At 36.2% G+C, this 14,581-nt stretch overlaps 1 protein-coding gene across 10 annotated transcripts in view; it reads right to left on the bottom strand.

Annotated features, from left to right (window-relative positions):
- LOC120348732 overlaps positions 1 to 14,581 on the bottom strand; it is a 34,665-nt gene that overhangs the window by 8,453 nt on the left and 11,631 nt on the right. For 6 of the 10 annotated variants that reach the window (XM_039426602.1, XM_039426594.1, XM_039426587.1 and 3 more), the window contains exon 4: positions 11,826 to 13,631. The exons of the other annotated variants lie outside the window; for them this stretch is intronic. In XM_039426602.1, the coding sequence (XP_039282536.1) occupies positions 12,060 to 13,205 (1,146 nt within the window). In that variant the 5' untranslated portion in view covers positions 13,206 to 13,631 and the 3' untranslated portion in view covers positions 11,826 to 12,059. Of the gene's footprint in view, positions 1 to 11,825; positions 13,632 to 14,581 lie in introns of those variants that run through there. 10 annotated transcript variants of the gene reach the window in all.

The raw sequence follows: 14,581 nt of genomic DNA, 5'->3' as shown, positions 1-14,581 counted from the left end.
TATTTAATATAATTATCATTTAATACAGTAAGATTTTATTAATACAGTTTAGATTTGATATAATCAAATATGCAATGTGTTGATTATTATGTGTATTCTTCTTGCTTGAAAAGAGTATAAGTCAAAATTTGGCAAAAATAGGATAAGTCGGTTTTTCATGCTAATAGTGCATTATCTACAACCTGGCATCATCAGAATAAGTCAATGTGTTTTTATAACCAGTTTAAGTGAATATGCAATAAAAGAATAAGTCTCAGCCTTTTCCAATAGATTGCGAAAACAGAATAAGTCCAGTTATACTATCAGAGCCACTGGATAATAAGTCTCCATCTTATCAATAGATGGCACAAACAAGATAAGTCAAGTTATACTATTAGTGCCACTGACTCAAACACTATTTGGGTATCAGGAAGTGACTTACTTATTCATTCTGACCAATGAAAAACAGCTATGAAATTAAACAGCTGACTTTTAATGACAATATTTCCCTCCTTTTATAGTAGTTCACACTACTTATCAACAGGAGTTTGCAGTACTTTTTGTGTCCAGTCTCATAAAAGTAGGTCTGGCTGAGCCTTTTCTCAAACCATCCACATGAGTCCAGAAAGATTTAGAATTTGTCTAAACAAATTCCTCTAATCCAAGTAAATAGTTATTGTAACACCTTCTTGTCAAAACACGACATTGATCCCTCAAATTGCAAAAAACTTCATAGAGCTGAATACTACCAATTGTCTTATACTTTCTATGAGCAGTTTTCTCGGCTACAATCAATCTTCATAATTCAATGGAACCACTTAAGGAAACTAGAGACATGAACCCTTCTCATGAGTGTGAACCTCTTGATGGTCAAGCTCATATACCTACAGAAATTACTGAAATGTTCCTCAGCTCTAATGTTATCATCAAAATTTGCAACTGGGTAATTCATATTCTGAAACTCCAAAAATATGGAAGCTAAATCGCACTTGTGAAAATCAGGTATTTGTTTTACATAGCAGGGTTGTGTCCACCTCCTGTTCCAGGAATATGTGATGAGTGCCTTTGAGGATGCCTGCCAGGTCGATTGTCTGTATTTGATCCCCTCGAAAGCCTTCGACAGAGTTAACCACTCTCTCCTGGTTGCCAAACTGGAGGGTTATGAGGTGCATGTGTCATTGCTCAAGTGGTTGAACAGCTATCTGAGGGACAGAACTCTGGTTGTCAGATATGAGACTAATATGTCATCTCCTTTCCTGGCTCCCTCTGGAGTCCCTTAGGGATCCCATTTGGGCCCCCTCCTCTTCAACTTGTTTATGAACGACACTAAAAGCTTCATATCATCCAAGTTTCTAATGTATGCTGATGATTTCAAGTTATTCGACAGGGTATTGCAAGACTTAGGAAATGAATCTCTGCAGCATTCTCTCAACAACCTTGATTTGTGGTGCCTTGATAATGGTATGGCTCTGAATGTAACCAAGTGTGTTGTAATGTCTTTCAAGCGTGGAACAAGTATACTTGATTTTCAATACTCCTTGAGAGGCATTCCTCTGAAAAGAGTATGCAGTTTCAAGGACCTTGGAGTGACTATGACTCAGTCTCTTAGCCCACTGGATCACATAAGTGTGATCACTGGAGAGGCTAGATCTCTCCTTGGCTTTATATTTAGGTCCACCAGGGATTTCAGTTCTCCCGAGAGTCTCTTGGTTTTGTTTAGGGCTCTTGTTCTTCCAGTGTTAGAATATGGCTCTATTATCTGAGCACCATACCATCTGTACCAGAATAACCTGCTGCAAAGTGTGCAGAGACGTTTCGTGAGGATGCTGAGCTGCAGGATAGGTTTCAAGTACTTTGAAGTTCCTTTGGAGGAGATTAAGGGACATTTCCATCTCCTCCCTTTGAGGTGGGAACACAACGACCTGGTCCTTCTTTTCAAGACTGTCAATGGATATTTGGACTGCCCTGAACTTCTGGCTATATTAACATCTGTGTTCCAAGAGGAATGTGCTCAAGGTTCCACTTTCCACAGATGCTCTCACACAACAGCCTATGCCTATAATAGTGGGCTTTCTAGAATACTTCGCTCTGGTTGTGAGGCTGCTGCAGCTGACGTTGATTTCTTTGGGGTGTCCTTGAGCTTTCTTAGGAGAACTATGAAGAGATCCCTGCATGTGTGATTTTGGTGTTCCCTTTCTTGTTTATGCTCCTTGTGGTAAACATCCATGGGCCTTTTTACTTATATATAATATTGTTTGTTAAATATGATTCAATCTGTATTCTAATTTTTGTCTTTCAAATTATCCACATAGATGTTTTTTTATTGTTGTATATTATTATTTATCTATATATTCTTTGCTTGTATCTCTTTTTCTATGTTATTTTTATGTGAAATTAGTGTTGTACCGTTGGGAGTTGAATGAATAAATAAATAAATAAACTTTCTTCCAACTTACAACCATCAGCTTCCTTCAAGCATTATTTTCTTTGCCAACTCACACGAAAAAACTCCTCTGTTTTTCGTGATTATTGATCAGAATAAAACACAAACAGGAAAAAATACAGAAGCTAGTCCGATTATCTTGTTAAATCAAGACTTATGGGCTATGAAGGTTATGTTAGCATTGATTTTATGAGCTTTCTCGCGCTCAAAGTTACTGTCACACTAGCGTAAGTTGACACATAAGTATTGACGACCTATTATGTAGGTCACTAATTGAAGCGTAACTAAAGATAAGTTTTTGTGTCATTCAGTTTTGTTCAAGTCAAAGAAGCGTAACAGAACATATGCTTTTGTGTCATTTATTTCATCACTCGATTGTAGATACGATATCCACTTATCTTTCCAATGGCTAATGCAATGAGATAAGCATGTGTGTCACTAAATAGACCACGAAAAGTTATTTAGATAGGTCAGATAAGCTAAAAAACGGAATTTTGTAGATACGCTACTATGACTCTAAACCCTCGTTCTATTCTGACCAATGAAAAACAGCTGTGAAATTAAACAGCTGACTTTTAATGACAATATTTCCCTCCTTTTATAGACTACTGTACTTATTTAAGGTTATCTTATTGTGGATCCACTCAACTCTTACATGATTCTCTCTTTCTGACAGTTAGCTACTGTATTGAGATTGAGTTGATAAAATTAGATTTTGAACCTTATTCAATAGGGGAGTGTGGTGATAATGGTATGGCTCTGAATGTAACCAAGTGTGTTGTAATGTCTTTCAAGCGTGGAACAAGTATACTTGATTTTCAATACTCCTTGAGAGGCATTCCTCTGAAAAGAGTATGCAGTTTCAAGGACCTTGGAGTGACTATGACTCAGTCTCTTAGCCCACTGGATCACATAAGTGTGATCACTGGAGAGGCTAGATCTCTCCTTGGCTTTATATTTAGGTCCACCAGGGATTTCAGTTCTCCCGAGAGTCTCTTGGTTTTGTTTAGGGCTCTTGTTCTTCCAGTGTTAGAATATGGCTCTATTATCTGAGCACCATACCATCTGTACCAGAATAACCTGCTGCAAAGTGTGCAGAGACGTTTCGTGAGGATGCTGAGCTGCAGGATAGGTTTCAAGTACTTTGAAGTTCCTTTGGAGGAGATTAAGGGACATTTCCATCTCCTCCCTTTGAGGTGGGAACACAACGACCTGGTCCTTCTTTTCAAGACTGTCAATGGATATTTGGACTGCCCTGAACTTCTGGCTATATTAACATCTGTGTTCCAAGAGGAATGTGCTCAAGGTTCCACTTTCCACAGATGCTCTCACACAACAGCCTATGCCTATAATAGTGGGCTTTCTAGAATACTTCGCTCTGGTTGTGAGGCTGCTGCAGCTGACGTTGATTTCTTTGGGGTGTCCTTGAGCTTTCTTAGGAGAACTATGAAGAGATCCCTGCATGTGTGATTTTGGTGTTCCCTTTCTTGTTTATGCTCCTTGTGGTAAACATCCATGGGCCTTTTTACTTATATATAATATTGTTTGTTAAATATGATTCAATCTGTATTCTAATTTTTGTCTTTCAAATTATCCACATAGATGTTTTTTTATTGTTGTATATTATTATTTATCTATATATTCTTTGCTTGTATCTCTTTTTCTATGTTATTTTTATGTGAAATTAGTGTTGTACCGTTGGGAGTTGAATGAATAAATAAATAAATAAACTTTCTTCCAACTTACAACCATCAGCTTCCTTCAAGCATTATTTTCTTTGCCAACTCACACGAAAAAACTCCTCTGTTTTTCGTGATTATTGATCAGAATAAAACACAAACAGGAAAAAATACAGAAGCTAGTCCGATTATCTTGTTAAATCAAGACTTATGGGCTATGAAGGTTATGTTAGCATTGATTTTATGAGCTTTCTCGCGCTCAAAGTTACTGTCACACTAGCGTAAGTTGACACATAAGTATTGACGACCTATTATGTAGGTCACTAATTGAAGCGTAACTAAAGATAAGTTTTTGTGTCATTCAGTTTTGTTCAAGTCAAAGAAGCGTAACAGAACATATGCTTTTGTGTCATTTATTTCATCACTCGATTGTAGATACGATATCCACTTATCTTTCCAATGGCTAATGCAATGAGATAAGCATGTGTGTCACTAAATAGACCACGAAAAGTTATTTAGATAGGTCAGATAAGCTAAAAAACGGAATTTTGTAGATACGCTACTATGACTCTAAACCCTCGTTCTATTCTGACCAATGAAAAACAGCTGTGAAATTAAACAGCTGACTTTTAATGACAATATTTCCCTCCTTTTATAGACTACTGTACTTATTTAAGGTTATCTTATTGTGGATCCACTCAACTCTTACATGATTCTCTCTTTCTGACAGTTAGCTACTGTATTGAGATTGAGTTGATAAAATTAGATTTTGAACCTTATTCAATAGGGGAGTGTGGTGAAAATGGACTCGAGATCCCAAAACATTTTTGATTTGTTGAATTTAGCAGTTCCATCAAAGCAGCATGATACAAAAATGAGTGAAACAGAATTCTCAATTCATACTGGAAGGTTAGCTAATAATAAGCCTGCTATTATTGTTTCAATAATTCCATTAAATTAAATTTTATAACAGCAAATCAGACATTATTGGTTGAAGTTCAAAACAATCTTCTAGGAAACGCACAGTTGTGGTCTATATTTTCCTGTTTCAGCTACAATTGGTAGGCTACTTATTCGTTAATGGGTAGGGTGCCTGCTACCAATATTACTTCAAATACCATATTATTACCACTAATACGGGTACCAATTTTTCTTTTGTTTAAATACTAAGGTAACCTCCCCCTTACTTAGTAATGAGAATAGTAGAGTTTATAAAGGAAATTTTTGGTACTGAAAGTAATATTGGTAGCATGTACCTGTTAATGAAAAATTACTCTACAATTTGCTATTGCAAGACTAATAACTTGCTTATTATTTCTGTCTTACAAATAATTGTATTTGGGAAGCGATTTATCCCAGTTGTAGAGAGCAAGTCTAAGCGGTGAGATTAGATAAGAGACGTAACTCTGCCACCACTGTTGTACTGGTGACCGGTTCATCTGAATTCAATTTATGAGCCTTAAAAATTGCTTCCCGGTGGTTCGAAACACACCTAAAGCTGTAGCTCTATTATCTGAGCACCATACCATCTGTACCAGAATAACCTGCTGCAAAGTGTGCAGAGACGTTTCGTGAGGATGCTGAGCTGCAGGATAGGTTTCAAGTACTTTGAAGTTCCTTTGGAGGAGATTAAGGGACATTTCCATCTCCTCCCTTTGAGGTGGGAACACAACGACCTGGTCCTTCTTTTCAAGACTGTCAATGGATATTTGGACTGCCCTGAACTTCTGGCTATATTAACATCTGTGTTCCAAGAGGAATGTGCTCAAGGTTCCACTTTCCACAGATGCTCTCACACAACAGCCTATGCCTATAATAGTGGGCTTTCTAGAATACTTCGCTCTGGTTGTGAGGCTGCTGCAGCTGACGTTGATTTCTTTGGGGTGTCCTTGAGCTTTCTTAGGAGAACTATGAAGAGATCCCTGCATGTGTGATTTTGGTGTTCCCTTTCTTGTTTATGCTCCTTGTGGTAAACATCCATGGGCCTTTTTACTTATATATAATATTGTTTGTTAAATATGATTCAATCTGTATTCTAATTTTTGTCTTTCAAATTATCCACATAGATGTTTTTTTATTGTTGTATATTATTATTTATCTATATATTCTTTGCTTGTATCTCTTTTTCTATGTTATTTTTATGTGAAATTAGTGTTGTACCGTTGGGAGTTGAATGAATAAATAAATAAATAAACTTTCTTCCAACTTACAACCATCAGCTTCCTTCAAGCATTATTTTCTTTGCCAACTCACACGAAAAAACTCCTCTGTTTTTCGTGATTATTGATCAGAATAAAACACAAACAGGAAAAAATACAGAAGCTAGTCCGATTATCTTGTTAAATCAAGACTTATGGGCTATGAAGGTTATGTTAGCATTGATTTTATGAGCTTTCTCGCGCTCAAAGTTACTGTCACACTAGCGTAAGTTGACACATAAGTATTGACGACCTATTATGTAGGTCACTAATTGAAGCGTAACTAAAGATAAGTTTTTGTGTCATTCAGTTTTGTTCAAGTCAAAGAAGCGTAACAGAACATATGCTTTTGTGTCATTTATTTCATCACTCGATTGTAGATACGATATCCACTTATCTTTCCAATGGCTAATGCAATGAGATAAGCATGTGTGTCACTAAATAGACCACGAAAAGTTATTTAGATAGGTCAGATAAGCTAAAAAACGGAATTTTGTAGATACGCTACTATGACTCTAAACCCTCGTTCTATTCTGACCAATGAAAAACAGCTGTGAAATTAAACAGCTGACTTTTAATGACAATATTTCCCTCCTTTTATAGACTACTGTACTTATTTAAGGTTATCTTATTGTGGATCCACTCAACTCTTACATGATTCTCTCTTTCTGACAGTTAGCTACTGTATTGAGATTGAGTTGATAAAATTAGATTTTGAACCTTATTCAATAGGGGAGTGTGGTGAAAATGGACTCGAGATCCCAAAACATTTTTGATTTGTTGAATTTAGCAGTTCCATCAAAGCAGCATGATACAAAAATGAGTGAAACAGAATTCTCAATTCATACTGGAAGGTTAGCTAATAATAAGCCTGCTATTATTGTTTCAATAATTCCATTAAATTAAATTTTATAACAGCAAATCAGACATTATTGGTTGAAGTTCAAAACAATCTTCTAGGAAACGCACAGTTGTGGTCTATATTTTCCTGTTTCAGCTACAATTGGTAGGCTACTTATTCGTTAATGGGTAGGGTGCCTGCTACCAATATTACTTCAAATACCATATTATTACCACTAATACGGGTACCAATTTTTCTTTTGTTTAAATACTAAGGTAACCTCCCCCTTACTTAGTAATGAGAATAGTAGAGTTTATAAAGGAAATTTTTGGTACTGAAAGTAATATTGGTAGCATGTACCTGTTAATGAAAAATTACTCTACAATTTGCTATTGCAAGACTAATAACTTGCTTATTATTTCTGTCTTACAAATAATTGTATTTGGGAAGCGATTTATCCCAGTTGTAGAGAGCAAGTCTAAGCGGTGAGATTAGATAAGAGACGTAACTCTGCCACCACTGTTGTACTGGTGACCGGTTCATCTGAATTCAATTTATGAGCCTTAAAAATTGCTTCCCGGTGGTTCGAAACACACCTAAAGCTGTAGGTCCATTCATCTCACATCATCATCCTTCCCATTACCCACGCACAGGCCCAAGAGCCCATGTGGGCATCACCCTCAGAAGAAGAAAGAGAAGAAGAAGAAGAAGAAGAATATTATATTTGGTGGATTTATTATCTATTGTTTTTATCAAATTCGGCAAGAGAGAGGACCGTCCTCTTAACAACTATGTTATAATTGGAGAAGAGTTTTATTTGACCAACACTTGTTTTTTTCTCTACAGATTTGCATTCATTCTATGATGATGAACCAGAACCAGTAAACATCAGTCCCACTCCTGGCAGAGAAGATGAACCAGAACCAGTGAACATCAGTCCTACTCCTGGCAGAGAAGATGAACCAGAACCAGTAAACATCAGTCCTACTCCTGGCAGAGAAGGTGAACCAGAACCAGTAAACATCAGTCCTACTCCTGGCAGAGAAGGTGAACCAGAACCAGTAAACATCAGTCCTACTCCTGGCAGAGAAGATGAACCAGAACCAGTAAACATCAGTCCTACTCCTGGCAGAGAAGGTGAACCAGAACCAGTAAACATCAGTCCTACTCCTGGCAGAGAAGGTGAACCAGAACCAGAAACATCAGTCCTACTCCTGGCAGAGAAGGTGAACCAGAACCAGTAAACATCAGTCCTACTCCTGGCAGAGAAGGTGAACCAGAACCAGTAAACATCAGTCCTACTTCTGGCAGAGTAGGTGAACCAGAACTAGTAAACTTCAGTCCTACTCCTGGCAGAGAAGATGACATCATGATTGGAGAAATATTTCAAGGTACTTATATCTCAATAATCCATGGTACTTTCCTTTCATATTTCTTTTGCTCTTGTACCTATCTCATTTACATATTTGTAAAACCTGAAAATTGTATTAATTGTTAACTTGTTTGCATATATGTTCAATTGAGAATAAAATATCTACCTAATTGTATCTGACTAATACTTGTTCCCTTTTTTCAGATTTGCATTCACTCCATGATGACGATCCAGTGCACATCCATTCTACACTTGACAGAGAAGAAATCTTCATGAATGATCTTGAAGTTACTACTACTTTGATGGACATTAGTAATCACAACTCCAGGTATGTGGATGAACAACTTTTAAGTGATATGGACAATAGTGATAATGACAAAGATTATGAACCTAGTGTTGATGAGATTAATGAAACCAGTAGTGATGAAGAAAACAATGACCATTGCAATGATTTTGAAAGAAATCTAACTAGAAGAAAAAAGCGAAAAATTGATAGTTGTGTTCAAGATAATAATGAGGTGGATTTTGAACAACGTTTTCCAGGACAAGAGGTTACAAAGACTATCGAGAATCTATAATTTCCTATTCATTCTCGAAAGAAGAGACAGGAACGTAAGGAGAAAAGAAATACTGGACAGTCTTATGTTTCTGTAACAGGAAAAAAAGTGAAAGAAAGATGTATGAAGCCCTCAATGTCTGCAGAAATAAGTGCAGAGAGAAAATAAGTGATTGTGGAAATGAGAGCAAAAGAAAAAAGATTTTCAATGAGTACTGGTCCCTAGGACAGCATGACAAACGAGTAGCATTCATAGCAAGCCTAATTGATTCTGAAGTGCCAAAAGCATCACGTAAGAGGACAGAAGACCCTGACAAGGAAAAGGTAAGAAGGTTCACTCACTCTTTCCATCTAAAAATAGATGGAGAGCGCATTAAAGTTTGCAGAGGATGTTTTCCAAAAACATTTGATGAAAGCAATATGTTTATTACACTTGCTTTGGAGAACAGCAGATCTACTACTACTGGATGTACCTCAGATGATAATAGAGGGAAAATACCACCAAAAAATGAACATTCAGATACAAAAATAGAAGACATTCAGAAACACATCAATTCATTTCCACTATATGAGTCTCATTACACTCGACGAGAAAGTATGAGGAAGTTTCTACCTCCTCATCTGAACCTGCAAACCATGTATGAGCTATATTGTGAAGGATGCCATGATCCAGTCTCACGAAAAGTGTACTCCAAAGTGTTTCATGGAGTGAACATTTCATTCAAACAACCTAAAGTTGATACATGTCACAAATGTGACATTTTAGAAAATAAAAAAAAGGTAGCTGGTGATTAAGAAAAAGCCCCATCATTCAGGAAATAGATGCTCATCACAAAGAAGCAGACAAAGCATACCATGCAAAATCTCATGATAAAGAGTTGGCTTTTGTTGTTTCTCATTTGACATGCAGCAATGCTTGCCAACGCCTTTCTTGAACACTTCTGTATCTTTTTATAAAAGGCAATTATGGACTTTCAATCTAACAATGCATGAGCTTGGATCTACATGTGGCATGAGGCTGAAGGTGGTAGAGGAGGGAACCAAATTGCCACTTGTGTTTACAAAAAGTAGATGAGTCTTCCTTCAACAGTAACCAGAGTAACTCTTTATTCAGACACTTATGAGAGACAAAATAAGAACTCTCATGTTATGTGTATGTTCTTGGTGGCTATGCAAAACATTCCTCATTTAGAGTGCATTGACCACAAGTTTATGGTTAGTGGTCATAGCCACATGGAATGTGACGTTGACCACTCCATGATAGAAAAACAAAAAAAAAAAGGTTGAAACAACCAGTTTCACATCCCTATGATTGGTACCAAATAGCGCGCAGTGTGGGAAAATCCAAAAAATTCCAAGTAGATGAACTGTGCCATGATGATTTTCTAAGTTTTTCAGATATTTTCAAAACATGCCTGCAAATGAGAAAAAGTGACACTGATGGTAATGCCTTTTGGTGGCAAAGTGTGAAATGGCTCCATTACACTAGAGAAAAAGGCATTGTCTACTTCAAAACAACACTTGATGAAAGGGTACCTTTTGGTAAGTTGAATGTGGAGTGCAGAGGAAAACCAAATGCCGAACTCTACCCTGAGAAGCTGCACAACTCAAGGTTGCCTATTTAAATTGAGAAGAAGAGGGATATTTTGGATCTTTTACCACTCATCAATCCAATTTTCCACGACTTCTACAAAAATTTGAAGACAACAGAAAATGCCAAGGATCCTTACGTTGACTCAGATTGAAAAGTAATTTTATAAGTCTGCAAAATAATTTCCTAATTGCTCAATTTGACAATAATCAGTTTGCTTCTTTCACCTTAAATTTTTTGTTTGTTATTGTCTTAAATTCTTGTTTTGCCTTAATTTTTTAGTTTGATTTTTTCACCAAACTTTGATTGTCCTTGACAGGACAAGAAGCAAGAGTAAACACAAAAAAGTCTTTGAAAATTGTCTAATCCACTTCACTTTAGTTAATATTATAATAAGAGAATAGTTTTTCTTATTGAATTATTAAAAATGAGTGTCATTGAATTTTTTGGTAATAATATTTTATTGATCAACTTCAAGATAGGCTACCGTAATTACTTTGAGAAAAAATGTTTGCTTCCCAAATTAAATAATTGTATTTCTTCAACACTTTGAAGGTTATTGGCTGGTCAAAATACAAAAGCAAAATAGATAATTAAATATTATTAAAAGTTTAAAATTTCCATAGCTCGCATAATGATAAAAAGCATCTGGTATAAGCAGTATAAGTCAATGTTTTTCAGGAGTCTAACAGGATAAGTCATGGGGTTTCTTTAATATTAATTGTAAGTTAATTTTAAGTTGATAAATGTAAAAAATGTGTTTCTTTATAATATTTTTCAGTACTAAGTTTGATTATGGATAGAATGTATACTTGTCTCTCATAATTATAAACTTTGCATTTTCCCACAAAACTCATTTTTTGACTTATACTCTTTTTCCCGCCCACCCTAGATGTATCCGTTACGTCAATTGAAGATACTACTACTTTAGAGGCAGATTTCATGAGATCGGCAACAAGGCCTACTCTTCCACTCGAAGCCTTCTTGTGTCGATTAAGACGTAATTTTTTATATTTTTTTACACTCTTGTTGGTGGATTCTTCTTCAGGAGCACTTTAGCTAGGAGCATACCGTCGTTTCAAAGGACGCTCAGGCTCAATGGGTAGTCCACACCTGCTATCCACTGGAATATTGGAAGATATTTCAGAAAATTATTGGAGCAATTTTTCCTCTTCCACATACCATAGAGCCGATGTGATCGAACGCATTGTAGCATTACAGTCGTTTATAATATTCTTACGTTTGCTACCCCTCAATGGAATTTTTCCATACCCACTTGAGGAGTTGTCTGTCACATCAGCTGCAATTTGACTTTGCTCTTCGGTGTTATTTTCATTTGATGTAATTGACTTCTCTACAGAGTCAGCTCCAATCTCACTTGGCTGTTCAGTAACCAAATTTTAATCATACTTGAATACCGGATTACTGAAAAGCCACTTGTAAATTTTCTCTAATCTCCAATTCGGGAATTTAAATCCAACCGGAATGACATGCTTACAAACTAACCTTTCTTTGGAATAGTCTGCGCATGTAAAGCTACACCATTTTTCCAAAGCATCAAATTTCACATTATATTCGACTTGTGGTGTTGTTGTCATTGAACAGACTTTGAATACACCTTCATCCACCTCAATCACTTCCTCAGCAGAGGTATTGTGGACCAACGAAAGCCTAGAGATGACGACATGGTCTATCAGCCACTTCGGCCTTCCATGAAGATATGGGGGGATATTATCACCATATTTTCTATATTGGGGAGTCATTATCAGGTTTTCAGAAACGTATCTAGCATACCTTTCTGGAAGGAACTGGAAAATTAGAACGTCTATCAACTCTGAAAGGGAACAGTTTTTGAATCCCTCCAAGTGACTGTATTTTTGTTCCTTATTTAAACGCTCAACTCGATTATTTGTGTTGATGTGCATGTCAAACGGTTTGCTTGATGATGTCCACCTTTCAACCTCTTTGTACCAAGTCAATTCAAAAAAGGACTTTAAATTAGTAGTCCGATACACTTCCCATGTTCTCAATATCCGCAGAGCAGCCTCCATATCACCTTTTGTTGGTGCGTTTGCAGCCTGCCGCAGTAATTTGATAGCTTCCTGTTTTGGAATATTGGAGTTGCTTCCCTTTGAGAGCCATCTAGCCCACGCCTGTTCCCTGTGGAATGTGCAAATAAATACTTTCATTGAGGGAAATACAGCCTCCAGGCTGGCTATTTCCTCTGTCGCGTAGTCCACCATCCCGTACTTGGGGTGAATATCTGGATTCCATCTTTTGAATATTTCCAGCCCTTCTGTTACAGATTCCTTTGTCTCGAATTGGGTTATTATTACACCCACAAATTGGTAGTTGACATTGGTTTCAACTACTATGAAATACAACGGTAGGGCATACTTACATGTCCTGTAAGTTGCATCTAATAGTATTGTATTCATGCCATATTTTCTATATGAATGAGCCATTTCTTTGTTTTGATAAACAAAGAGCAGATTGCTCTGTTTGCATTCTTGCAAACTACTACCATCTTCCTCAGCACTGTCCATACTAGTGCATGGTCTGAAAAATACCTGCTGACTGGAATCAAGCTTTTTCAGCTTTTCACTTGGTCGATGGGGCTTTTTTCAATTAGCCTTTCACAGTAGATATTATATTATGTACTGTTCTAAGGTCTGGGTAGAATCGTCGTCTTTGATGATTACTTTCTTGTAGTTCCTGCTCTACGAATATTCCTAGTAGCTTTGAAACTACAATTGGATTTCTCTCTCCTCGACAAACCAATTTTTCAATATGATCTCTCACTCGTTGATCAACTGGTTCCACTGCAGCAGCATTGGATCCTTGTAAGTGATATTTGTGGTCATCTTGGTTTGGGAGTTTCATCAAATACATCTCTTCACCTATGAGGATACCTTTTTCTTGATCAGTCGAGACACTCTGTCCTTAGCAGGCTTTGAGATCAATCAAGTTAACTGAAAAAATATAACTAGAATTAATACCCTCCGTAATCTATTTTTTCTTGATGCTTTGGGATTTTTTAATTAATTTTGTTATATCATGTAATTTTAGCAGTCATTTTTCTCAATCATCAGATAATGTATAGCTAGCATTACATGTATAGCTATGCCGCGCTGAACAGCACACCATGTTGTTGGTATACCGACTTGCGCGGGTTGGGTAAGGTAAGAATGGAAGAAAAGAGAGCTCTAGTGTAGTACATAGATGGCCACACTTCTCTTTCAGGAGAGGGTAGCGAAAAAAATTAAATTAAATGTATTTATTGATTTCATACTCACAAGACCAGAGTCTCTACATGAGTATGATTTACTATATATATATATATATTATATATATATATATATATATATATAAATTTACCTAATGAAAGATTATACTACTAAAATAATGATATTATCAGAGGAGATATTACAATAAAGAGACAAGAACATCTACTCACAAAAAATGAAAAATAGAAAAATGACATAACACAAAAATTGAAAAAAAATAATAATCTGTCTCTAAGTTAGTGGGACTAGAAACTTTGATGCCTAGAATGTTTTTTTGTGAAACGCAGGAATCAATTATATAGGGTGTTTACGAGCTCCCTACCAATACTCTAGGGCATTGTTCCTGAGTGAGAAACATCTAAATATCATATTTAAATTGTCCGGAAGTCTTCAGTTACTCACACAGCGGCCATTTTGCTTTTTTCACCTATTATTTTTTTTCTAAATAATGGTTAAGCACACGAAATTGAAACATTGCACAATCATTCATAACAACTAGACAAAGCTACAAAAAATAACGATAATTTTTCAAATTCATAAAACAGAATGGCAACCATTTAAAATGTAAAGTCAAGTTAAAAATGTAAGTTATCTTAAATAACTCAGAAACCGTTGGTTCTACAAAAAAATACAAG

Source organism: Nilaparvata lugens, chromosome 1 (genome assembly GCF_014356525.2).
Source record: "Nilaparvata lugens isolate BPH chromosome 1, ASM1435652v1, whole genome shotgun sequence".
Lineage (NCBI taxonomy): Eukaryota > Metazoa > Arthropoda > Insecta > Hemiptera > Delphacidae > Nilaparvata > Nilaparvata lugens.
This window is presented reverse-complemented; position numbering and strand designations above follow the sequence as displayed.